Here is a 27,134-nt window from a genome sequence, read left to right as displayed (position 1 = left end):
AGACGTCCAACCCCAAGTGGTTTCCCTGTGCACTTCCAGCAAATTACTTTGTTCTTTCTCATTTTTATAAAGACAAAAATGTACGTGTACGTTAAAATACCCTACTGACTGGGTGTGTCGTTTTCAGATTCCACAGAGGAATTTGAAAAGAGATTGAGTAATTTAAAATCAAGGTGCATCATAACTGGGCCAGCCTGCAAGTTGACAACCTTAGTAAAGACAGACAAACAATTGCCTCGAATTGCAGCAGATTTGGAAATGAATATATGAATGAATGAATGAATTAATTAATTAATTAATTAATAAGTTTACTGGCCAAGAATGTACAAATACAAGGAATTTGCCTTGGTGCTCCCCTCGCAAGTAACAACACGACATGCAATAAACCATTAGGAATAAAACATTATAGTTTAAACATGTGAATAAAATAAAATACCAAAGCAAAAGGAGACTACAGACTTTTGGTTATTGAGTAGAGCAACTACTCGTGGAAAAAAGCTGTTTTTATGTCTGGCTGTGGCGGCTTTGACGGTCCAGAGTCGCCTTCCAGAGGGAAGTGATTCAAAGAGTTTGTGGCCAGGGTGAGAGGGGTCAGAGATGATCTTGCCCGCTTGCTTCCTGGCCCTTGCAGTGTACAGTTCATCAATGGGGGGAAGGTTGCAGCCAATAACCTTCTCAGCTGATCGGACGTTTTGCTGCATCCTCCAGATGTCGTGCTTGGTGGCTGAGCCAAACCAGACCATGATGGAGAAGGGGAGAACAGACTCTACGATGGCCGTGTAGAATTGGACCATCATTGCCTGTGGCAGATTGTGCTTCCTCAGCTGCCGCAGGAAGTACATCCTCTGTTGTGCCTTTTTGACTGTGTAGTCGATGGTGGCCCCCCATTTAAGGTCCTTGGAGATGATGGTTCCCAGGAACTTAAAGGACTCCACAGATGTGACAGTGGTGTTGTTGATGGGGGAGCACACACGAGGAAAACATTTTTCACACAGAGAGTGGTGAATCTCTGGAATTCTCTGCCACAGAAGGTAGTTGAGGCCAGTTCATTGGCTATATTTAAGAGGGAGTTAGATGTGGCCCTTGTGGCTAAAGGGATCAGGGGGTATGGAGAGAAGGCAGGTACAGGATACTGAGTTGGATGATCAGCCATGATCATATTGAATGGCGGTGCAGGCTCGAAGGACCGAATGGCCTACTCCTGCACCTATTTTCTATGTTTCTATGTCTACGTTCCTCCCATGTTTTGAGAGGTGAGGGGGACAATCCCTCCCCCCCTCTCCCCATGTTTTGTGATCCGGATTTTGAAATTCGATGAAAAAAAATCTATTAAAATCTCCACTTTCAGTGAGACAGTGGGGGGTAAGCGCTTGTTAAATGTCTCTATTAACATCGTATTAACACGATGTGTTACCAATTGTGTTTTGACCTTCAAGTATTACTGAAGGTATTCACGGAGAATTTCTTAAAACTGTCTGATGCGGGTACAATTACCATTTGAACTAATTGGCTGTATTGGTGGATGGGAAAAATGTAAACGGGTCAGGTCATTATGGGCTCCGGTCGAACTGGTTTCCTCGCTGGCTTGCCGGTAAGCCTCTTTCATGGTCTCGTTATTTAGTTTTTTTTCCCCATCTCTCACTCTCTCTCTCCCCCCCTCCAAGGTTGGTTCTGCTATTTGCCTTGATTTGCTTTAGTTTTATTTATTTAAGTGTTATTTATTACATTGTAGCTTTTGAAAGATTCAAGCGGTTATCAGACGCTTTCTAAGGGCTGAATCAGCCCGTTTGTGGGGCCTCTCATTGCCCGGCGTGGCTTAAAATCGGCCGCAGAATCTTCCATCGCTCCGTGGTTAGGCAGTCAAACTACTGCGCGACTACTGAGGTGATCGAGACTCCCGATGTTGAAGCCCCTGCCGGGCGATGGAAGTTCCCGTGGCGGATTTTAAGCCGAGCCGGGCGATGAAAGGCCCCGCATATGGGCCGATTCAAGTCCCACGATTCGGGGCGGACGAAGCTGCTGTTCCTGGAGTTTGGAGTCAGTCACCAACCAGGTCAGCTCCCGATGTTACCGTCCACAGGGCCCATGGCCGAAGCCTCGCACGTGTGTGTGCGCGCGCACGGCCACCAAGAAATTGTGTCCGTGTCCCCCCCTCCCCCCTGTTTTGATAGCAATTTCCGCCCCTGCGATAGACACAAAATATTGGAGTAGCACAACGGCCAGTCAGCATCTCTGGAGAAGAGGAGTAGGTGACATTTCAGATCGAGACCCTTCTTAATATTGAGTGTCAGGAGAGGGAAACTAGATGTATGAAAAGGTAGGTAATAAATCAGATCATCAGTGCCAGCTCTGATTTGTTCAACACCTTTTCATACATCTAGTTTCCCTCTCCTCTGTCTCTCAGTCTGAAAAAGGGTTGTGACGTCCCGCTGCGTTACTCCAGCGTTTTTGTGTCTACGGTGTAAACCAGCATCTGCCGTTCCCTCCCACACATAAGTCCTGCAACCTGGGTTTAACCCACTCCTAGCCTGTAACCAAATGGCCATGTTCCATTGTGTAATACATTCTTGGCGTGCTGATGGAGGGATGTCAGTGAATGGAACTCGCATCAAATGCAACGGCAGCTGATTCCCCGGCTCCTCAGTGTTGCACTCCACATTTTCCTCTTGCCATCATGGGAGTTTGATAAAACACGCACACGCGTCCTTGAATTTGGCTCCCATTTGACCGAGTGCAGAATTTAAATTTAACTGCTGCATTATTGACGACCTGATTTTGTTTTAATGTATGCTATTCTTCAGAGATAATTACAGCCATGTGTTTTCTAACCTTTGCAGTTTGTATTATTCTTGTTGCTGTAGGCGTTAGTCCCAACATTATTCTGATGTGGGCATATCAAACAGCGCCCATCGGAATTAGTTCTGTTGTGGGTGTAATTAATATTCCGTTTCCTCTGCCTTCCCGCAACATTTCCATGCAAGCTGATGAAAAATTCTGCTGGGAGAGTTCTTTGGTAATTAAAGTTTGCATAGTGTAATTGTGTTTGGGGAAACGTAGTGCAGTAATGTGTAACTGTTTTACTTTTTATCGAACGCTTGCGCAAGTGTTGAATTTAGTTCTTTTGCTTATCTTAGTAAATACTTCTGTCATTTTTTTGTGACAATAATTCAAAATTGATCTAATATCAAAAATCTTGCTGATAAAAGGATAAAGCTCGAAAATACAGCTCTTTAAAGATGCTGCAATAATATTCATTGTAGTTCAGTCAACTTGTATGGTGCGATCTTGATTTTCTGATCCTTGAGAGATTGTAGCGCAAAGTCTTGGATGTGTGTCATTTAATTTCAGAGAGAAGAAAATATTCAAATGGGAGGCAGCATCTGTAGAGGGTGAAAATAGAGTTCACAATACTGGTTGATGATATGTCCTCAGATCAGATAATTTTGATACAAACCAGAAAGGCTGGTTTTGAATGATTGAATTTAGTGTTAAATGCTGTTGCTGTGATGCGTTTAGTTGGAAGATGAATTGCTGTTATATTGGGCTTGGTTGGATTAAGAGATCAGAATGGGTGCAGAATTGATGTGACAGGCAATTGGAAGCTCAGGGTCACTCCTGCAGACTATTCTGCAAAGCAAGTTATCCAATTTGCAAATGTGGATTTTGTTTGTGAACTAGGGAGTTGCTGAAGGACTGTCCTTTTGTAATACTTAATGGGACGAGGGGGGTGTATCTGGTAGTATGGTCTTGTTGAAGGTGGGAGAAACTTGTTCAATGTGGAGACGTGAGGTGGAAGGTGAGGACATGGGAAATCCTCTCCTTGCTGAGTGGGAAGAGAGAGTGTGAGAGCACGTGGGGGGAATGGAACAGACGTGACAGAGATCCCTTTCAGCTTTGATAGCAAAGCTGTGGTTAAGGAAGACATCTTGGAAACAACAATGTTGAAGGTGGTATCCTTTTAACTAATAGGACTGAACCATAGACAATGGGAGAATTGAATGAAGTCCTTGTCAGAAGCAGATTTTAAGGAGGTATAGTCAAGGTAGATGTGACCTTTGGATGTTGGTTGCTTATATAACCCCCCCGGGACAAGTATAAATTAGTCAAGAAAGTGAGTGGAAGAGTTAGGATGGAACCACGTGGAAGGGAGAACATGTACTGATTTCCTATGGAGTTAACTTCTGTGACTGGTGAAATTCAGTGAGGGAGACAAATTATGAAGATATGGACACAGCAACGCTGGAAGGGTTTAATTAACAAAGAGATGAGAGTACACCAATATCCAAAGTTAATTTGCTAAAGCCACCAAGTCTTTGATACTTCTGGAATGGGGGAATGTAAGCAACTTGTCCTAATGGCTGATTTACAAAAGCAATGCGGCATCCAAAAGAGCTGGGGTGAAGTTACGTGCTGACAGCTCAGCTGCCAAGAAGAATTCACAGCAATCATTGACAAAGAAGAGCTATAACAAGAACAGATTTGCAAAGAAGGTGAAATGAAATGGTTTTATAAATATTTACTGACGTGCATCTTAGCATTCAAATCTTACCATCAAGTATGTCTTCCTTGCCTATTCTGTGGACCAAAGATTGATTGCATGCAATAGAAGATATTCGTGACATTTACAAAAGCATGTGTGCGAGTGGAACAAATTGAAAACTTTGCAGAAGAGGTTAAGTGGATATGGCTTATGAGGGTCAAAGTACCATGGCCCAATGCACAGAATGTGGGGGTCATTACACAGACTCTAGGGGCCATAGTATTGAGTGCAGTGAAACCAGTCAATAAGATGATGGATCAAAATCTCTCCAGAGGTGAGGACTGGGACAAGGAAGAAAATTAGGCAGCTGAACCCATGGAGGCCGTGCAGTAAGAGTCGGAGGTGTTAGTGCAGTAGCATTGATGAATGGCTGCCCAATGGTTGTCATCAGCGTGGATACAAATTGTTTTCTGACAATGACATTGTAAAATATGTACGTGGACAGAACACAACGGTGAGCAATAATGGAGGAGAGAAGACCCTATACCATGGCACTGGTGTTAAAACTGTGCAACCGTAGTCTATGTTGGGACTCTGCTTGTTATGTGGAGCACCAAGATTCCATGTCAGCACTGATAAGAGTAGACTACAGATGGATATTATAAAAGAAAATAAGCCAGTCATTGAAACACGGAGACATGACAGAGTACTTTAATAAGCAGTTAACGTACTAAGCAACACCTCTGATAGTTCATTATCCACTGGGTCCTGATTCCCCCAGCCCTGTGGTGGCCCTGGATAATTGAATATCAACTATGCTGTCTCAGCACCTCCATTTAACATCTCGTTTGGAGGTCAGCACCTCACACTAAATTCCATTTAACGGCCAGCCTATTTAACTGTGCATAGACCTCACCATAATATTGGTACAACTTCCAGCCAACTTGGTGGCTAATCTGGCACATTTCTCCTTTCTTTTGCTAAATTCACTGCGCAGTGTAAGTAGGACAGATTTGGCATGAGATAGGCAGGACCATCACACAATACACAATACACAATACAATTTATTTGTCACTTGAACCTCATAGAGGCTCAAGTGAAATGTTGTTTCTGCAGTCATACACACAAGAAAAAAAGACCCAAGACACAACACAGTTTACACAGACATCCATCACAGCGCATCTCCTCCTCGCTGTGATGGAAGGCAAAAAAACATATCTCTCCCCTGCTCTTCCCATTCCCCTCCCGATGTCAGAGTCAAAGCCCCCGGCGGGCGATGGCAATTGTCCCGCAGCCATTAACGCCGCGCCGGGTGATGACGCGCTCTGGGTCTTGGTGTTGGAGCCCCCGGCGGGCGCAAGCAAAGTCCCGCAGCCGTTGAAGCCACACCGGGCGGTGATGCAAGGCCCCGGTCCAGGTACTCTTCGACCCCGCGACTCGGGCGGGAGAAGTCGCCGTTGCGGAAGCCCCGAAAAGCGGTCTCCCAGCATGGACCCGCGGGCTCCCGATATTACCGTCCACCAAACCGGCGGCTGGAGCTTCCGAATCTCCGGGGGTCGGGTCGCAGCCGAGCGCCACCACAGCTCCACCCGCTCCGAACTCGGCCAGCTCCATGATGGTACGTAAGTCCGCAGCTCCGCGACTGGAGCCCCAGGACGTTCCTGCTGGAGGCCGCTCCACGTTGCAGCCCCAACGACAATGGAGACCCGACAGGGAAAAGGTCGGGTTCTCCGTGCAGGGGAAAGATTTTAAAAGTTTCCCCCCCCCACCCTCCGCCCCCCCCCCCCACACACACACACACACACACATACCCCATCAAAAAAATAAAAACTACATTAAAACGGGACAAAAAATAACAAAAAGACAGACGGACTGCAGAGGCCGCTGCGACGTGAGTCGCGCCGCCCACCGGAACGTGTACAAAGGGATACTTTAAAAATAACACTTGTTACACATTTCTTCAGCATTGCAAAGTTAATTTAAATGTCTCCTTTGAGCATTACCCTTTCATCGTTATAAAAATATTACAAATTTCATGCTGAACAGCCACCAGAAGTAATATGAAAGTTGATGTTATGCAATTTCATAATGATTCTGTTAAATATTTATATTGATTTGTACAACTGTTAAAAATGTGTGTAATAGGCTGTGTTAGTTTAAAATAATTGAGCTACATTCATTTGTAGTACATCAAGTAGATCAAATTATTCATCAACTTCACCAAATAAATATGATATTCCACTGGATCCTAATCACCTGAGCTGCATTAATGTAATAATATAAGTAAAATTGATTCTAGCAGTAAAGAGGAAATGTGTTTTTAAATATACTGATTCATCAGTATTATGTAACTCATTATGTTGCCAGACTGATTAGTGACTTATTCATGCATGGCCCATTTGTTAGCACTGATGCACCAAGCTAACCTACTGGTTCTGAATATTACGTGTACTTTCATTGCTATTTTTTCCCAACTGCATCTAAGATGTACCCAGTGATGGAAGTGAAGTATATTTCTCACCAGTGATTGTACGCAGAACCCCCGTGCACAGTGGTGACGCAGAGACAGTCCATAGCTTGGAAATTGGATCCATCGGATATAGTTGTCATACACAGATCACACATAAGAGCAACTGTGACCAGAGTAAATCATGCTCATGATTATTTTCTCAGGAAATTGCCTTGGTACTTGCGTGTACAAGTCACATTAGTCCTTGGAGTCAGTTACGTATCTAATAATGTCCTACTACTTATCTGTTGCGCATAAGTTACAACCTTCATTGAGCGCCCACATAAAGCCTAAGTACACATTGCACTGGGTCTGGCAGGGTGACGTCCTACTAAGTAAGGCTCAGCATTGCCACATCGACCCCTTTATAAAGCACTAGTCCCCGTCAGTATGCAATTGTTAGGATAATGGAGTCAGCATCAGTCAACAATATCCTTCATCGTTTCCACTCTTTCCATACAAATCATCTCAGAGTGGAATAATTGGTTTCTGAACTACGATTATTTTTTTATTGTTAATCTAAATCTATGAAGAAAAATCTTCATGTACTCCAAACATGAGGAAGATGTTTTTTCTTTAAACGACCCGTAATGTATATATTGTTACAGTAAAGACACTGAATTAATATGGTCATTGTGCACTGAACCAGTTTATATTGCTCACTTCCTAATCTTATATTTTACTTTTATGTGAAACAGTTCCTCTTGAATTGTTTATTACTCACAAATTTTAAGTGTTCCTTTCTCTTGGAACCTTCTGTCATTGTGAGCAATTTGTCTCGATTGCTTTATTAATTTCATTCAGAATTGATCTAAAACAAGAAATTTCAATTAGCTTAATGGCACTTTTCTAATATAAACAAGCCTTTCCTCATGACCTCATTCTTGGTGTCCTTTACCTTACCATCTGAGGATTAAAATATCCTTACGTTTCAGACAGGATCAGCATCTTATGACGTTAACTCTTTAACTCCCATAGAGCCTGATCTGCTGACCATTTCAGGCAAGGCCTGTTTAGATTCCCAACAACCAAAGTATGTTGCTTGCAAAGTAACATCTTGCATATATCAGATGTTAGGATAAGAGTCCAACCAGTATCTTATTGGCCATCAGTACTCTAGTTGACATCATTATTTTTTAATAATTCCCATTCAGAGGAACTTATATTTCTACAGCTGTCAGTTTTCTTGCACCAACCTGTACTACCCTAATCCCACCTTGATAATAGAACACTACAGTCCACCTCTTGCATTCTGTGGATTTTTAAAAATTGTGTTTTCCACTAAAGTCTTGTTTCTTTTGCACACTTATTTATTTTAGGATTTGTGGGTATAATTTATGTATCATTTGTCTTTGGGTGTTTGCCTGAGTCTATGTGTCTACAATGCTGCTGCAAGGGTGGCATGGTGGCGCAACGGTGGAGTTGCTGCCTTGCAGTGCCAGGGACCCCGGTTCGTCCTGACTACGGGTGCGGTCTGTACAGAGTTTGTACGTTCTCCCCATGACCACGTGGGTTTTCCCCAGGTGCTCCCATTTCCTCCCACACTCCAAAGAGTGTGGTTAATTGGCTTCGGTAAAAATCGTAAATTGGTCCTATTGTGTAGTGTGTGCTAGAGTAACAGGGATCGCTGGTTGGCACAGACTCGGTGAGCCTGTTTCCAAAGCTGTATCTAAACTAAACTAAACTGAAGCAAGGTTGTCATTGGGCCTGTACCTCACTGTATGCGTGCATATGACAGTAAATTCAATTTGACGATTGAATACTTCCACTACTTCTGCCTGATTCAGTGCTCATCACTTCACATGTTTCTATAATCAGTTTCTGATACGCCAATTCTTCAAAAGATCAAAATCCAAATACTATTTAGTTCATAAATATCATCATCATAAATAACATCATAAATACTGCATCTTTGCTGTTACATTCTTAATACAGTAAGTGATATGCATTTTGGATGATATGCTATAAACGTTATACTGATTATTATGCTTAGGTAGTTGGCATCAGCAATGAAAACCAATTAGCATTTTCCAATGCTGTGTAAGATGCCTGGCTCAGCTCAGACAAGGCCTGCAATTGAAAGTTGATTTCTCACATGGAATGTATTCTCAGACAAGGCTGGCAATTGGATGATGACAGCTCGTGTGTAATTTCAAACTTATAGAAACATAGAAACATAGAAAATAGGTGTAGGAGGAGGCCATTCGGCCCTTCGAGCCAGCACCGCCATGCATTGTGATCATGGCTGATCGTCCCCTATCAATAACCGTGCCCGCCTTCTCCCCATATCCCTTGACTCCACTAGCCCCTAGAGCTCTATCTAACTCTCTCTTAAATCCATCCAGTGATTTGGCCTCCACTGCCCTCTGTGGCAGGGAATTCCATAAATTCACAACTCTCTGGGTGAAAATGTTTCCCTAAGTCCCTAAGCCCCTAAGTCCTTCCTCTAGCTAAAAACTGAAAATGTTGGAAACACTCAGCAGGTCAGGCAGCATCTGTGGTCTGAGAAAGGCTCAATGTTTCAGGTCCACAACACTTTGTCAAAACTGGGAAAGAAAGAAAAACTATTTGGCTTTCATTAGGAGGGAAGCTGGGGAGGAATGAGTAAAACAAAGAGATTACCTCTGATAGAGTGAGATCAGTGCGTTAAGCACCAGTACATTACGCTTTTTTGTCTGTGTTATGTTTAATTTAGTTTAGTTTAGAGATATGGCATAAAATAGGCCCAATGAGTCTATGCCGACCCCATACACTAGCGCTATCCTACATACTAGGGACAAATTACAATTTATTTTTCCGAAGCCAAATTAACCTACAAACATGTATATCTTTGGGGTGTGGATGGAAACTGGAGCACCCGGGGAAAACCCACACGGTCACGGGGAGAACGTACAGACAGCACCCGTAGTCAGGATCGAACCCGGGTCTCTGGCACTGTAAGGCAACTCTACCGCTGTGCCACCGTGCCGCCCCATGTTGACATTGACAAAGCTGTGAGGAAATGCTGCAAAGGACTTATTGTACAGCATCAGGATAAGGAAAGCTGAAGCAAAATGAGGGCAGGCAGAAATGGCTGGTTATAATACAGACAAAAAGTGAGAGCGAGTTTCCTAAAGGTTTTGATATTCCTGCCTGGAGTTATGGATCACGGTTATGGATCCAAAGTCGCTGGAGGTTCGACTAGCCCCGACCTGGTGTCCGATAGCCCGGCGCCGGGAAGCTGAGATCCCCCACCGATGCGGGAGCTTGATCGCCCCGACGCGGAGGGCCCGATCGCTGGCTGCGGGAGCCAAGATCGCCCCGACAACGGAAAGCTTAAGGCCCCGAATGCAGGAGAACAAATAAGGGAAGAAATTGAACTTTTTTTTCACCTTCCATCACAGTGAGGAATGTGGAGGAGTCACTGTGGTGGATGTTTATGTTAAAATGTATTTTGTGTGTTTTGTTGCATTTTAGTGGTATGAATGTATGGCAAATCAAATTCTTCATATGTTGCAAAACATACTTGGCTAATAAAGTATGATTTGAATCTGAATCTGAATTCCTTTATTGTCATTCAGACCTTTCGGTCTGAACGAAATTTCGTGCCTGCAGTCATACATATAGTAATAAATAACAAAAACACAGAATAAACACAAATTAACATCCACCACAGTGAGTTCACCAGGCACCTCCTCACTGTGATGGAGGCAAAAGTCTTAAAGTCTCTGTCTCTTCCCTCCTTGTTCTCCCTCTGCGCTGAGCCGACCCAGGTTCCCTTGTGCTTGTGATTGTGATTATGATAGGTTTCCTAACATACAAGACCAGGTTTCAGCCATGGACCAACGAGATGCTGGTTTCCCAGAGCCCCAGCTGTGCTGTTGAAATATAGCAGTAATGTTGGGAGAAAGTCACTGCCAACCATGAGGCTGAGAATATTAATAAAGGCAATGAACAGAGAGCCTGATTATTATAATAGTGTCCTCAAGCTAGATGCAACAAATATTTTTGTAATGGACAATTACCTACTTACAGAGTGTTTCAGTAGTCCACTGAAAGTTGAGTGGCTTGGGTTTTGGTTGAAATATTCGTGTTGCATAGCAACTTGACAAAATGAATATTGCAAGTCAGAGTAAGAGGAGTGACAGTGTTCTAAAATGAGCCATCTGTCTAACTTCTGTTTAATACTCCTGACCCCATAAACAAACATGCACTGTCCAATTATCTCCATTTCACCAACTTGACCTCACAAACAATCAGTTATTATCAGGTCAGACTCCATTCACAGCCTTCAGCGTACAGTTCATAGTTAATTGTGCCTCTAAACATTTGCCCTTATATTTTCTATGAATGTGCCTCCCATTCAGTGATAGTTTCACCGTAATCTTTGTAAAGACAAAATTAGAACTGTTTTGGGTCAGCCATTATAATGATATCCTTCAGAAAATTGCCTCCATCAAAAGGAAGGCAGAGTGGACATGCATTCATGAGCGATGATAAAAAATAATGCATAAACTGCACGTCTATGAAAAATGTAGTGGGGAATGCTGGTTTCAGACATCAGAAACAGCACTAGTTTATTCTGTTGTATTTCATTTTCTAAGGGATGTTGTCTGCAATAATTAAAAACATTATGAAGCTGGAGCTTGTTGATATGAGATACTGCTGGCAGTTTTATGTGCTTTTTGGATACTAGACCTGTGGCATCTGCGAGTTATGTCAGAACCTACTGGATTGGGAACCTTAAGGCAACACAGCACTGTACAGTAGAGTGCTTGCATTTGACCATTTATCTTGATGTGAGCTGTTCTACCTCACCATAAAACACATTCAGGCCACGCAAAACCATCTTCAGACATCAGTCTACCGACTAATGCTGTCTGTCCATTTGCTTCCACAGTTGCTGCCTGGCCTGGATTCCTATGGTTTTCAGCATCTGTAGTCTCTTATGTGAACAGGAGGGCTGTAAGAGGGGAAAAAAGGGGAGACATGCTCAGCAGTCAAGCGGCATCCGTGAAGGATTCTTCATCAACAAGTAACTGTTTAAATCATGGGTCACTGCCTCACAGCTCCAGAGACCCAGGTGCAGTCCTGATATCGGGGTCTGTGGTGTGCACTTCCTTCTTTGACCATATATTTTTCTCTGGGTGCCCAGTTTCCTCCCACATCCCAAAGAAATGAAAGTCGGTAAATTAATTGGGTGTTGTAAATTGTCGAGGCCGTGAGTGGCTGGTAGAATCCTAAGAGGAATCATTAGAAATAACAGCAGAATAGAGAGTGATTATTATCAATGAGTGCTTGATTGTTGGCATGGATCCATTGAGCTGAAGGGCCAGTTCCGGTGCCATATACTACCATGCCTGGAGCATCTATTTCACTTCCCACCAAGGCCCCTTGACCTGTTGAGTAGTTCCAGCATTTTCTATTTTTGGTATACATAGAAACATAGAAAATAGGTGCAGGAGTAGGCCATTCGGCCCTTCGAGCCTGCACCGCCATTCAATATGATCATGGCTGATCATCCAACTCAGTATCCTGTACCTGCCTTCTCTCCATACCCCCTGATCCCTTTAGCCACAAGGGCCACATCTAACTCCCTCTTAAATATAGCCAATGAACTGGTCTCAACTATCTTCTGTGGCAGAGAATTCCAGAGATTCACCACTCTCTGTGTGAAAAATGTTTTTCTCATCTCGGTCCTAAAGGATTTCCCCTTTATCTTAAACTGTGACCCATTGTCCTGGACTTCCCCAACATCGGGAACAATCTTCCTGTATCTAGCCTGTCCAACCCCTTAAGAATTTTGGGAACAAACACCAAATGGTCAAATGCAAGCTCTCTACTGTGCAATGCTCTGCTGCCTTAAGGTTCCCAAACACCAAATAACAATGGTGTTTAAGGATAATATTACCAGTACACAAGGGATTATTCCTTGACTCACCTTCAGATTTACACCATTGCAGCATTTGCAAAAACTAGAAAATAAACTGCAGCATTTTTAGAAAATGCTATTATTAGCACACATTAAAGAAATAATAGTATAAATAAAGAAATAATAATACTTTTGGGAATCAAATGAGTTATTTTTGTTTTCCAAGATAAGAAGGGTGCATTACAGTAATAGACTTTGCCATGAGAATTCTAATTACTATTTTGTAGGTGAACTTTACTAACTTCACTGTACCTAAAATGGTTCTCTCATTTAATTATTAAAATGTGATACAATTAATCAGGGGAACTGCACATTTTGCAAGGCATTGTATATTGAAGAACTAGGGTGGCACAGTAGCATATCGGTAGAATTGCTACCTTACAGCGCAAGGCCCGAGTTCGATCCTGACGATGATGCTATCTATACGGAGTTTGTACGTTCTCCCTGTGACCGCATGGGTTTTCTCCGGGTGCTCCAGTTTCCTCCCACAGTCCAAAGACCTAAAGGTTTGTAGATCCAACATTCAGATCGGCAACAAAACTCTGTCCCCTCTGATGCCCCAGGTGTGTGTAAAATGCAATGTACAGTGCAACTCCAATAATCTGCCATCCATCCTTTTGGTATCTGGTTCACCAAGTGCCGTTTACCATACTCCCCATCCACTTGCTAGAACTTCAGTTCCCACACACACTTTAAACTTGCCTGGTTCTGTGGACTGTGTTTCGCAGGTTTGCTGGAATGGTACTCTGTAACATTTTTTTTTTTAATATGCCAAAAGTATGTTGGAGTATCAGTAAATATCTCTAAACTAAACTAAAATCTCTAAACTAAAATTAAACGAAAATTACATCCAATAGTCTGGAGAATTGGCCAGAGAGAGAGTCCCGAGGGTTCTGGCTTAACACAATTTTGCTGTACTATTTCATTGAAGATTAGTGATTAGATTGGTGTCTTGTGATCCTCGTTTGTGCTGATTATGTAAGCACAAGTTGCTGTGCCCACTCTCATATTTCCCTCAAACCTCCATTTTAAAATTCCATTTTAAAATTCCAACTTTCGGATCATACTGATTTTATATACGGAGCTGTACGAACATGCTTGTTGGAGATATGCATTTCAGTTATGGAAGTAGATTTCTTCTGGCTTCTGTCAAAGTTTGTCCAGGTACACAGTGCCTGCTTTCACAGTTACTGTGTCCTTAAACATCACAGAGTTTCTACCATTGATCAGCAGATTGAATAAAACACAAGCTAGCCCTGGAAATGTCCTCATTCGTCACGGAACGAGGGTTCCCCTCCCCCACACTAGATGAGGCTCTCACCAGGGTTTCTTCAATACCCCGTAGCACTGCTCTCTCTCCCCATCCCCCCACACGTTGCCTATTTCCTTCACTCCATAGATGCTGCCGCACCCGCTGAGTTGTCTACAGACGTGATTTCTTGTCAGTTTCAACTGTTACTCAATGTTCAAGTAGCGGCTGTGTTCTAAAGAGCCAAAGATGTCAGATTACTGCTGGGAGGTTACATGGAAACAGTTTTTTTCTCCCCCCTTTTCTACTTGTCAATTTCCTACGTAAAGTGGTTCTCTAGTTCTCAATTGAATTTGCATTAAAATCAATTCAGCCTGTCTAGTGCTGATAGCGTTCCCTAATTCATTGATCGCAAATTCCAATTCATGTTATGGCAACACGTATTATATCAGAACTACACGTACATGATCTTTCATCTACTTTTAAAGGAATTTAATGATAAAAAGCCATCAATCAGAGTTTGTGGATGGTACAATGATTGACTCCTTTACGAATATGAGAATGTGAAGCAAGAAGCCATTCAGCCTATCATGCCTGCAGCATTGTCCATTAAGCAGGTGCCTGATCGTTTATCTCATGGCCATTTTCCTGCACTAAACCCATACCCCACTGATTTCCTGATTTTCCAGAAATCTATCAATCTCTGTCTTGAATATACACAGCGACTGTGTTTTACATGGACCTCGTGGAGAGAGAATTCCAACGATTAAACCATTGAAATACCGCAGATGTTGAAAATCTGAAATAAAATCAGAAAATATTAGAAATACTCAGCAGGTTGTGTAGTGTCTGTGGTGAGAGAAACAGACTAATGTTTTGAATCGATTACCTTTTGTCAGGACCAGGATAGGTAGAAATGAAAGTCGTAAGTAGCAAAGAGCGGGGGGGGGGGGGGGGGGGGGGGGGAGGGATCTCTGGCACATATATTGTCTACGAACTTTCATTCTTCAATCTTGTTTATTAATAGTAATTTTAAATAGTAATTGTACCCGCAAGACAGCATCTCTGAACAGAGCCAACTATAAAAACAATATTTTTTTGCCTTCAGGCAATAAACCGATAATTAATAAAGCACAATAGATGCTTTGGAAAGGAAGAGTTGGTATGTCAAAGAGGACTCTCTCGAACTTCTATCCCATTCTTAAGAAAAGGTTAACAGAGCTGCCAAGTAGTACGGATTTTCCGTATGTTGTACGGAAATGCGATTAGAATACGGATGTGTTGTTAAACACGGATTTTAAATACGGAGTTCAGTTCAGTCTGAAGAAGGGTCTCGACCAGAAATGTCTCTCCTTCTCGCTGCCTGTCCCGCTCCAGGTTTAAACAGAGCGCTGTCAGTTTAACACGTGGGAATTTAAACGAAGTGCTGTTGACTACACGCTATGGGTTCTAAAATAGCACTACCAGCTGGAGCTATGGACTTTAAACATAGTGCTGTGGGCTTTACACATAGCGCTAAGTCTAGTGGTGAAAGGTTACCAGTGGGATTGCAGTTAAATTGGGATTGGGCCCGTTGATTGTACAGAAACGGTGGGTGGGCTCAAGGGGGAGAGAGGGAAGGGGGGTGGAGAGAGTAGAGGAGTGGAGAGAGGGAAAAGGGATGGAGAGGGGAGGGAGAAACGGAGAAGGAGGGAAAGAGAGGGAGAGTGAGGGAGGAAGGGAATAAGAGAGGGAGGGAGAAAAAAGGAAGGAGGACGAGGAGAGAGTTTGGGTGGGAGGGGAGGCGTTCTTTCCTCCCTCTCTCGCGCTTCTTGAGGAGTTGTCTCTTTCTTTCGTTGGGGGAGGGAGTTCTTTCGTTCTCTCGCTTCTTCTTTCGAGAGAGTAGAGGGAGCGAGGGAGGCTTCCAAAATGGCTTCTACATCATAATCTGGTGCTAAAAGCAGGAAGCAGCCGTTCAAACAGCAGTATACAAAGAGATGCCAATGAATGCACTGTCAAGTAAGGTGCGTAGAAGACATATCAATTGGTAGAAAAGTTATGTTCTTGTACTCTTACATGGCTATGACTGCACATAAAAAACAAAATTTCTTTCATCAAAATGGCACCGCGTAAAAATACTGATTTCCTCAGCAAAATACTGATTTTCAGGAACTAGAATACTAAAATGCTCTGACAAAACTTGGCAGCTCTAGGCTAAAAATATTTTTTAAATAGCCAAAGTATCCAAATAACAAACTTACCCCATTCACACAACAATTCACAATATAACATGATGTTTAAATCTCACTTTGTCGTGAATTTCTATGCCAAATCAAAGGAATTGAACGTTCAATTCCCATAAATGTTACTGTTGGTTTATAATACTGCGGCAGGCAAGGGCCGTTTTGCACAGACATCCACTCTCAAGATAATCAAAATCATTATTTGTTGCACAATCATGTCATAACAACATCTAAATTATCTATATTTTGTGTAATTGTCTATTCATGACTAAAAACTATGTACTGCGGAAGTTTTTAGTCAGATATTTAGTATGAAAATATTAATTATAGATAGACAATAACACAAAATATAGATAATTTAGATGTTCTTATGACATGATTGTGCAAAAAATAATGAATTTGATTATCTTGAGAGTGGATGTTGGTGGATTATGATACTTAGATCGGATTGTGGCCGCCGCCATGATTTTGCTCACACTGTCACAGCCGGCAGGCAAGACACGGCCGGTATCGGGCCTAAATAACATATTTTGCATCATCAGATTAAAATGACATTACACCAAAAACTAGATAAGATGTTAAATAAACGTCCTACAGTACATACCTTTTGTCCTGAATTTGTGATCTGTGATTTTGAAGGCGTTGAAGTTGGCGCAATTTTCATCCAGCGATTCAATAGTTAAGCAACTTTTTTTTTAAATTGTGAACGGGATGACAGAACAAAATGTCCTCATAAGCTTGTTTTACGAGGAAATCCCTCCCTGACAACCTATAAAAACCTGCATTTTACTAAGCCCCCCCCCCCCCCCACAGCCTCTCGAGTCGCACGCATAGGCAGTGAGCAGATCTAGCGCACCACTGATGGCAGGAATTTTTAACAACGCTACGTGGAGTGAGTAGGTGATGCTTGGATCTGTTCCAAATACAGCAACTGATATCTATACAAACTCTGATCTTATTATCTTCCAGGTTTGGCGGTCTTTCCATTTGCACAAAAAACGGGGGCGCTACAATTTTTCGCCACTTCGCTTATTGTTCTCCTATGCTGCGTTTGTACCAAGTTTCGTTCCGATCGGGTGAATGTCGTAAAAGTTAGCAAGGTTTAAAAATCTTAAAAACTGCACGTGCGCAGATCGATCGCTTCTACTGACAGTCAGCGCCGCGCGGATTAGTCTCTTCCCCTGTCGCTCCCCGGGACGGTCCGCCCCTTCCTGTGCCATCGCGTCTTTACTGGGGCTGAGGGTGGCCGACGGAGGTTTCCAACCAAACTTTCGGAGGGACCCGAAACAGCCCCGCCACAAGCAGCAGCCCAGCCCAGCCCCAAGCAGCAGCCTGGCCCAGCCCCAAGCAGCAGCCCAGCCCAGCCCCAAGCAGCAGCCCAGCCCCACCACAAGCAGCAGCCCAGCCCAGCCCAAAGCAGCATCCCAGCCCCACCCCAAGCAGCAACCCCGCCTCAAGCAGCAGCCCAGCCCCAAGCAGCAGCCCCTCCTCGCCCCAAGCAGCAACCTAGCCTCGCCCCAAGCAGCAGCCCAGCCCCGCCCCAAGCAGCAGCCCAGCCCCAAGCAGCAGCCCAGCCCCGCCCCAAGCAGCAGCCCAGCCCCGCCCCAAGCAGCAGCCCCTCCTCGCCCCAAGCAGCAACCTAGCCTCGCCCCAAGCAGCAGCCCAGCCCCGCCCCAAGCAGCAGCCCCGCCCCAAGCAGCAGCCCAGCCCCGCCCCAAGCAGCAGCCCAGCCCCAAGCAGCAGCCCAGCCCCGCCCCAAGCAGCAGCCCAGCCCCGCCCCAAGCAGCAGCCCAGCCCCGCCCCAAGCAGCAGCCCAGCCCCGCCCCAAGCAGCAGCCCAGCCCCGCCCCAAGCAGCAGCCCAGCCCCGCCCCAAGCAGCAGCCCAGCCCCAAGCAGCAACCCAGCCTCGCCCTAAGCAGCAGCAGCCCAGCCCAGCGTGGGAGACCCAGCCCAGCCCAGTCAGAGTGGTCGCCAAACGGAAAGCGGAGACTGATCCCGGCAGAAAAGAACGACCAGCGACCAGCGCCCACTGTGAGTCCCTATCACACTGCTGCTTCCAGCCACTACCCCTATGGTCCCCCTCGCTGCCTCCCCCCCCCCCCCATGGTGCCCCCCTCTCCCCCATGGCTCTTCCCTCGTCTTTTCTCCGAGCACTCCCCCCCCCACCCACACAGCCCTCTCCCCCACAACTCCCCTTGCCCACACATCCCTCTCCCCCACACAACCCCCCGCCCACTCACCCCTCCTCCCACAAGCCCCCCCGCCCACACACACACCCCCTCCCCACACCCCCCCCACACACACACCCACGCACGCGCCTTTGTACACACCCCCCCCCCCCCCACCCACACACCCCGCCCCAACACAGCCCGGCCCCAATACAACCCCGCCCCCACACCCCGTCCCCACAACCCCCCGCCCCCACACACCCCTCCCCCCGCTCACACCCCCCTTCTCCCAACAACCCCTCCGCCTGCACATCCCTCTGCCCACGCACACACCCCGTCCACACACCCCCCCCCCCACACACACACCCTCCCCCACACACCCCCCTCCCACACACACACCCTCCCCCACACACCCCCCCCCCCCACACACACACCCTCCCCCACACACCCCCCTCCCACATTATTCCTCCCCCTCCCACAACCCTCCCGCCCACATACACACCTCCCCCCCACCCCACACACCCCCGCCACACATCCCCTCCCCCACACCCTCTTCCTCCCACACCACCCTCTCCCCCCTACACCTCCCCATCCACACACACCCCTCCTCCCCCCCCCCCCCACAACCCCCCCCCCCCCAACCCGCCATACACACCACTTCCCTCCCCCCCTCCTACACATGAAGAGGAGGGGGAGGGAGTGTTCGGAGATGAGAGGAAATAAGCCGTGCCTTCGCAGTTAGGGGCTATGGGTGAGTGGTGGAATATTGCGTTGGGGAATAGGTTGCGTTGGGGGACCAGGCGTCCTGTGTGACTGGGACCCAACGGGTCCCACTTAGTCTATCTATTCTGAAATTGATGGACTTTTAATAACCAAGAATGTGAGAGGAGGTAAGGAAAGATGGCTATTTGGACTCGGGTCACCAATCAGCCATGATCTCACTGAATGGCAGAAAAGGTCATGTCCATTCCCATTCCCCTAGTTATTAACCAGAGGCCACTTGTAAAATGTCAAAATAACAAAAATGGTATTTCCAAAATTGCAGGTGTTTGACAGGTGATGTATTCCTGAGTTATGTGTTGTGGTTGAGTCTTTCTGATCTTTATTCTGTAAAACTTTTTAAACATTATGTCAGGGGTAGGCAGTAAAATCACTTCCGTATGCCAAAGAACTGCCAACATCACAAATTTCTCTTATTTTTTTTGAAGGATAGACTGGCCTTGTACTTACTAGATATCCTCAAGAATTCCTTTGGGCAGGACCAAACCCCTGAGGGCGGTGTTAGTTTTTTGACTGAGATTAATGAGTAGAATTTCAAGAGCATCGTGATGCCAGCACAGTGCTCAGTGTTTCTTAACTCAAAGTAACGTTCCTCTTTACAGGAAAAGTGGACAATATGTTATCCCCTTGGATTAGTACAGAAGAGTTGAGATACCAATCTATTCAGAAGTTGATTCTGATGTAGCTTATTATTGTCGTGCCAACATGCAATTGACAGGAGGATCCGCTTTCTGTTTCCACTTCACTACTGTTTATCAATGACAAAAGCTAACAAAGAAAGGATATTAAAGTAAAAAAAACATAGATGATTCCCGGAATTGAGGGCCTGAGCTTTATGGGGCTGTCCCACTGTACGAGCTAATTCCAGAGTTCTCCCGAGTTTCCCCCAATTCGAACCCGGAGAATTACAGTAATAGCCGTTGGTAGGTGCTCGGGGCTCTCGTGGACATTTTGCAACATGTTGAAAAATATTGACAAGTCTTCCCGAGCTTACCGTGTTTCCCGAGTACCTGCCGTTAGCGTTACTAGCCGCTAAGAGACGTCCCGAGCTGCGTACATTCTACGTGCTTACCACAAGTTTTTTTGTTTTTTTTAACTCGGGAGAGCTCTTGAATTAGCTCGTACAGTGGGGCAGGCCCTTTAGGATGTGGCTGGGAAGGCTAGGACGTTATAGAAACATAGAAAATAGGTGCAGGAGTAGGCCATTCGGCGCTTCGAGCCTGCACCGCCATTCAATATGATCATGGCTGATCATCCAACTCAGTATCCCATCCCTGCCTTCTCTTCATACCCCCTGATCCCTTTAGCCACAAGGGCCACATCTAACTCCATCTTAAATATAGCCAATGAACTGGCCTCAACTACCTTCTGTGGCAGAGAATTCCACAGATTCACCACTCTCTGAGTAAAAAATGATTTCCTCATCTCGGTCCTAAAAGTCTTCCCTCTTATCCTTAAACTGTGACCCCCCTAGTTCTGGACTTCCCCAACTTCGGGAATAATCTTCCTGCATCTAGCCTGTCCAACCCCTTAAGAATTTTGTAAGTTTCTATAAGATCCCCCCTCAGTCTTCTGAATTCCAACGTGTACAAGCCGAGTCTATCCAGTCTTTCCTGATATGAAAGTCCTGCCATCCCAGGAATCAGTCTGGTGAACCTTCTCTGTACTCCCTCTATGGCAAGAATGTCTTTCCTCAGATTAGGAGACCAAAACTGTACGCAATACTCCAGGTGTGGTCTCACCAAGACCCTGTACAACTGCAGTAGAACCTCCCTGCTCCTATACTCAGATCCTTTTGCTATGAATTGAATTGCTTGAAGTGGAGGAGGCTTGAGGGGTAATCTCATAGAAGTGTATAAAATCATGAGAGGAATAGATAGGATGAATATGCAGTCTTTTTTTCTAGGATGGGGGAATCAAGAACTAGAGGATATACAGTATATTTACAGTAAGAGGGGAAAATAATTAATAGGGACCTGAGGGGCAGCATTTTCACACAGAATGTGGAGGGTATATATATAGTATAATGAGCTGCCAGAGGAAGTAATGAAGCAAGCACAATAACATTTAAAAGACATATGGATAGGTACATGGTTAGGAAATGTTGTGAGTGATATAGGCTAAACCTGGGCAAACAGGACCAGCTTTGATGGGACATCTCAGTCGGCATGAACAAATTGACTAGAAAAGCAGAAAATGCTGGATTCACTCAGCAGGTCAAACAGGGTCTAAGGAAACAGGAATAGTTCAAATTTGACCAGGAGCTCTGGGCTCTGTCTTTCCACCGATGCTCCTTGACCTGATGAGTGTTTCTGCTATTTTTGTCTTTAAAACCAATTGAGCCAGAAACTGACGTTTCCAAATCTTTCAACAAGACCCCAGCATTCACTCCATCAATTGGCCGCCTTACCTCATGGAAATCCCAGCTTCCATGGCGCCACAGTGGTGCAGCGGTAGAGCTGCAGCCTCAGCGCCAGTGACCCAGGTTCGATCCCGGCTACGGGTGTTGGGTGTATGGAGTTTGTACGTTCTCCCTTTGACCTGCATGGGTTTTCTCTGGGTGCTCCGGTTTCCTCCCACACCAAAGATGTACAGGTTTGTAGGCTTATTGGCTTGGGTATAATTGTAAATTATCCTTAATATCCTTGTAGGATAGTGTTAGTGTGCGGGGATCGCTGGTCTGCGTGGACCCGGTGGGGCATAGGGCCTGTTTTCACGCTGTATCTCTAAACCAGACTAAACCTCATCAGCTCTGCTGGTGAATCCTAACAGGGAAACAAGAACTTCCACAGCTCTCAGGCAGGGCCTGTAGATTCTTTGTGACGTTAAACTTAGTCAAGGCATAACTAGGCTGTTCAAGTGGATAGGAAAGATTGATCCCCAGGAGAAAGTTTTTATTCTTTAAGTTGACTTTAATATTTTCCGTTAGCTTTTTATTGCTGGCTGAGGCCTTCGCAGTTTCTCTTCCCACAGATGTTGCATGAACATGCTGAATTTAGCCAGTATATTGTTATATATTTCAGATTTCCAGCATCTGAAATTTAAAAATTGTTAAATTGGGAGTCTGTTTCAGTGCTCAATGTAAACATTTTCTATTAAACAGATCATACCTGCTAGTGAATGCCTAAGAGATGCGCAAATAGTTACGCTGATAGCCAGTGAGACTGGTGGAATAGGGAACGAGGTCTCACCGCCTGTCAAAGCCATTCTATGAGTGCAGCCGGCTTTCTGCAGTGACAGAGCCCGCATCAAGCCGGCACACACTGGAATGCCAGCAGAGTTCATACCCGGAGACAAACGGGAACATTTGACCCATTGTAAATCCAGCATTGGATAAAACACAAGTGAAAGACAGCAGGGGTAGGCCACTCGGCCCTGAAACCTATCCCACCATTGAATATGAAACACAAGGAATGCGGATGCTGGAATCTTGCATAGAACAGAAGATACTGGAGTAACTCAGCGGGTTAGGAAACATCTTGGGAAGACATGAATAGGCAATGTTTCAGGTTGGAACCCTACTTCAGACTGACCTAAAACGTCGCCTATCCATGACCTCAGGAGATGCTGCCTGGCCCGTTGAGTTACTCCAGCACTTCGTGTTCTACCACCATTCAGTATGATCTATGCCGGCCTCATTATGCCAGTTCCCCATAATGCTGAGTCCCCCAGTCTTTTAAATATTGATCTATCTCAGCCTGAAATATATCTAATATATTTAAATGCATATTTATAAAAGTAGCGTTTCTTTAAAAATGATTATTTATATCAGCTTCCCTGCCACCAGTGTTGCAGGTGAAATGTGCTGTAGGAATTGCTAACTATGTGATCTTGTGAAGAGATCTTGTATAACTATTATTGAACACACAGGTTACATAGTCTTTCGGTGTCTCCCCATTATGTGCTTCTGACAATTCAACTGCTGCTTTGTTTTTCACAAAACTGTTTTACGTTTATTGAGCAATAATTACACACAATTCGTAAACACAGAATAATTAAATGTAGATTATACTGATGCTCTTTGAGGATTTTATAATGTACTTTCTGCATAGTGTTCTCTTCTCCGCACTCTCTCTTGTACTTTTAACCCTCTCACTCTCTTTCCCCCTCGCTCCCCATTTGCCCTGTCTTACCCCCCCCCCTTCTTCCCCCACTTGCTCACTCTTTCCCCCCATTCTCTCTTTCCCCACTCCCTCTTTCCCAAATCTTGATCTCTTTCCCCACAGACTCTCTTCCCCCCCTTGCCCCCTCTTGCTCTGCCTTCCTCCTTACACCCTTTCTTCTTCCTTTTTGCTTATTATCCCTGTGTGATTCTTGAGCATTATTACAAATGCATAAGAGATGAAGAGATAAGCGGAGAAGAGAATGCAATGCAGAAAGTAAATAATAAAATCCTCGAAGAGCATCAGTATAATCTACATTTAATTATTATGTGTTTAAGATGAAGTTATGCATTTATAATTATTGTTCAACAATTACAGGCTTTCCTGTGTTTCTATTCCCTCTTCCTCCCTCTCTTCCACTTATTCTTACTTCTCCCCCTCTTAATCATTCTTCCCCCTTTTCTTTCTCTCACCTCTCTTTCTCTCTCCCCCTTTCACTCCTCCCTTGCTCCCTCCTCCCCTTTCACACTTCAATTTCTCGTTCTTCCCCTTTTCTCTCTTCTGTTTCTTTTCTTTCCTCTGTCTCTCTCTTCTCTGTTTCTCCCTCGTCCCTTTTTCTCATTTATCCCCAGATTCTTCCCCTTCCCCTCTCTCTCATATTTCAAGAATCCATTGAAAATCGTGAAAGAATCTAGATTTTTTTCCCCCAAATCTGCAGAAGTGCCCAGACCCGAAATGTCACCTATCCGTATCCTCTGGAGAAGCTGCCTGGCCCACCACCTTGTGTTCTATCTGTGAAGGAATCAGGTGTGATTTTATTTTGACGCTCTCAGTAATGCGCTATTTTCTGTTGTTCAAGGGGCCGCAAACGTAAGTTGGAGGAAGATGGAGCTGCCAGCGATTCCAGCAAGCTCTCCAGCAACGAAGACGATAGCAGTTCGGAAGCGGACGAGATGGCAGCAGCGCTTGAAGCGGAGCTGAACGATTTCATTTGAGGTTGCCACTCTGGGCCGAAAGTTTACTTAAAGCGCCACTTCTTGGACTGAAGACCCTGGAATGTTGTACATTTTTTTTGTTGCCACCCTTACAAAATAATATGCCAGAACCAGTAACCAGATTTCAAAATTGAAACTTCATGCTTTTTTACAAGGGAACAAGATTCTTAGTTTTTTTTCTTCATTTTAAATGTAAAAACGTTGGGTTGGGCTCAGATAGGAGGGGGGCTGGTAAAGGGGTTTGGTGAGCGGGGAGGAGGAATGTTTCTGGAATGTAGTACTATTACGGCGGGCTGGTGAAATAAGCCAAAGAATGTAGGGGTCATCGAAGCCTCTGTACGAGAGTACAAACTGTGTGATCTTTTGATAGCAAGGAAATTCTTCATTGGCCCTCTTGTGAAGGGTTTATCGACTTGCAACTATGGACGCGAGCTAACAATTTTCCGGGAGGGTGGGTAAGGGTTACCTACAATTCGATTCAATGACTAGTTTGTTGCATTTCATGGTTTTGCAAGAGAAGTTGAGTTGCAGACTAGTTGGGTTCTTCAGAAGAACATTGTGTAGATTTTTATTCTAAACCCCTGTGTAACGAGTGGTTCTGGTGCAGAATGTTACACGGTCGTCAATTACCGTAAGCTTTATTTTCCCCTCCATTCATCATCAGTTTCACACAGAGAAATGCAGCTAGGATTTCCTAGTTAAGGATTTTATTTTATTATTTCTTTGTTTGCAGAACCAATGTAAAGTTTTTGTATATTCAATTTCATATTTGACACACTGAAAAAATTTCTTTCATTAAATAAAGATTAAAAAAATTATTTTGTACATGTTGCGCAGGTGACTTTTCTTTCTTCCTGCGATGACCTAGTAAATCTTGTGAGTTGTTGTATAATCGGCCTGAGAATACATTAATGATTGGATTATTCCACAGCTAATCATGTTTGATAATTGAGATTGATTTTATGTCCAGAAATTATTCTCACTCCCATGTGCGCACTTTTCTTTGGAAATGATCCTGCTTTAATTCAGGGAACTTGCTGTAGATTTTCTCCACTCTTTAGACTCAGTTTTCTGAGTAATTTGACTGTTTGCTGCACAATGGGCTGTTTGGCACATGTCCTGCTTTCAACTCATTAGCTGATGTGGCGATGTCACTAAACACGTTATTAATTCCATAAAAGTTGAATATCGGGAGAAGCATACATCCAACCAATATTCTCACTTGTTTGGTGAATGCAAATTACTCACACCGTTTTAGAACCTACAGTACAGGCCATGCAAGTCAAACGTCTATTCCCCGTGTTAATTCTTTGCTCAAGCTCCCTTCCATACTCTTCACCTACTGGCCCAGAAGAGGAATTGAGACCAGCCATGATCATATAGAATGGCAGGGCAGGCTTGAGGGGGCAGGTGGACTCCAATTCCAAGTGTTTTGGTCATGATGCTGCCTTACAGTGCCAGAGACCAGAATTCGATCCTGACTACGGGGGCTGTCTGTACGGAGTTTGAACATTCTGATGCCACGTGCATTTTCTCCGGGTCCTCCAGTTTTCTCACACATTCCAAAGACCTGGAAGTTTGTAGGTTAATTGGGTTCTGTAAAGTGCGAAAGTGGGATAACATAGAGCTAGTGTACGAGTGATTGTTGGTCGGCGAAGGGCCGGTTTCCATACTATATCTCTAAAACTAAAACAACGCTATCTGCTAACTTCTTAACCCTCTGCAGTTTGGGAATTTCTCGAGGCATGCCATCAAATCTAAAGATTATGAAGGAATAACTTTGCATGCCCGCTCATTTAAATATGATGGCCCATTATTTCACCACCATTATAAAAAATATTTTGGAAATACTTGCATCTATTGTTTCCCTCCCATTAGACTTTAAGAATACAATGCAGAAACAGACCCATTGGTCCACCGAGTCTGCAATCACCCTGTACACTAACATTATCCTACACCAGGGACAATTTATCATTTTACCAAAGCCAATTAACCTACAAACCTGTATGGCTTTGGAGTGTTGGAGGAAACCGGTGCACCCGTAGAAATCCCACACAGTCACAGGGAGAACATACAAACAGCACTTGTGGTCAGAATCGAACAGGGGTCTCAGGCACTGTAATGCCCCTGTCCCACTTAGGAAAGCTGAACGGAAACCCCTGGAGAATTTGCGCCCCACCCAAGGTTTCCGTGCGGTTCCCGGAGGTTTTTGTCAGTCTCCCTACCTGCTTCTACTACCTGCAACCTCCGGCAACCACCTGCAACCTCCGGGAACCGCACGGAAACCTTGGGTGGGGCGCAAAGTCTCCAGAGGTTTCCGTTCAGGTTTCCTAAGTGGGACAGGGGCATAAGGCAGCAACTCTACCGCTGCGCCACTGTGCCGCCCCAAAGTTACTCTCTATAAAGTTTTAACATTGTTTAATATTTCCCTTGTCTTTATACTTAGGGGTGACAACTACTCTTGAACATCTTATCTTTTCCTCAATATTTTATTTTTAATTTTCACCTCGCTCCATTACCCTTTGAAAGTTGTGTCATCTTGCCCCATGCATCCTTTTGGTTCAGACTCCCTCCAAGTTATGTGAGTGCCGTCTTGAACAGACTATTTTGCCATTAGAGGCAACAGAGATGCCCAATCAAATGCTTGCTGGATAGGGTGCACATTCAGACATCCAGTGGAGGAAACTGGAGCAGGAGGGAAGGAGCAATTGTAATTG

At 44.6% G+C, this 27,134-nt stretch overlaps 1 protein-coding gene across 1 annotated transcript in view; it reads left to right on the top strand.

The window, feature by feature from the left end:
- Window positions 1-25,242, top strand: part of ctdp1 (CTD phosphatase subunit 1) — a 295,146-nt gene extending 269,904 nt beyond the window's left edge. Inside the window, exon 13 of the mRNA XM_033019051.1 lies at window positions 24,282-25,242. Coding sequence (XP_032874942.1) covers window positions 24,282-24,417 — 136 coding nt within the window. The 3' untranslated portion in view covers window positions 24,418-25,242. The remainder of the gene's footprint in view (window positions 1-24,281) is intronic.
- Window positions 25,243-27,134: the final 1,892 nt, after the last annotated feature.

Source organism: Amblyraja radiata, chromosome 4 (assembly GCF_010909765.2).
Source record: "Amblyraja radiata isolate CabotCenter1 chromosome 4, sAmbRad1.1.pri, whole genome shotgun sequence".
In the NCBI taxonomy this organism is placed as follows: domain Eukaryota; kingdom Metazoa; phylum Chordata; class Chondrichthyes; order Rajiformes; family Rajidae; genus Amblyraja; species Amblyraja radiata.
The sequence above is the reverse complement of the archived record's forward strand: the minus strand, read 5'-3'. Positions and strand labels throughout refer to the sequence as shown.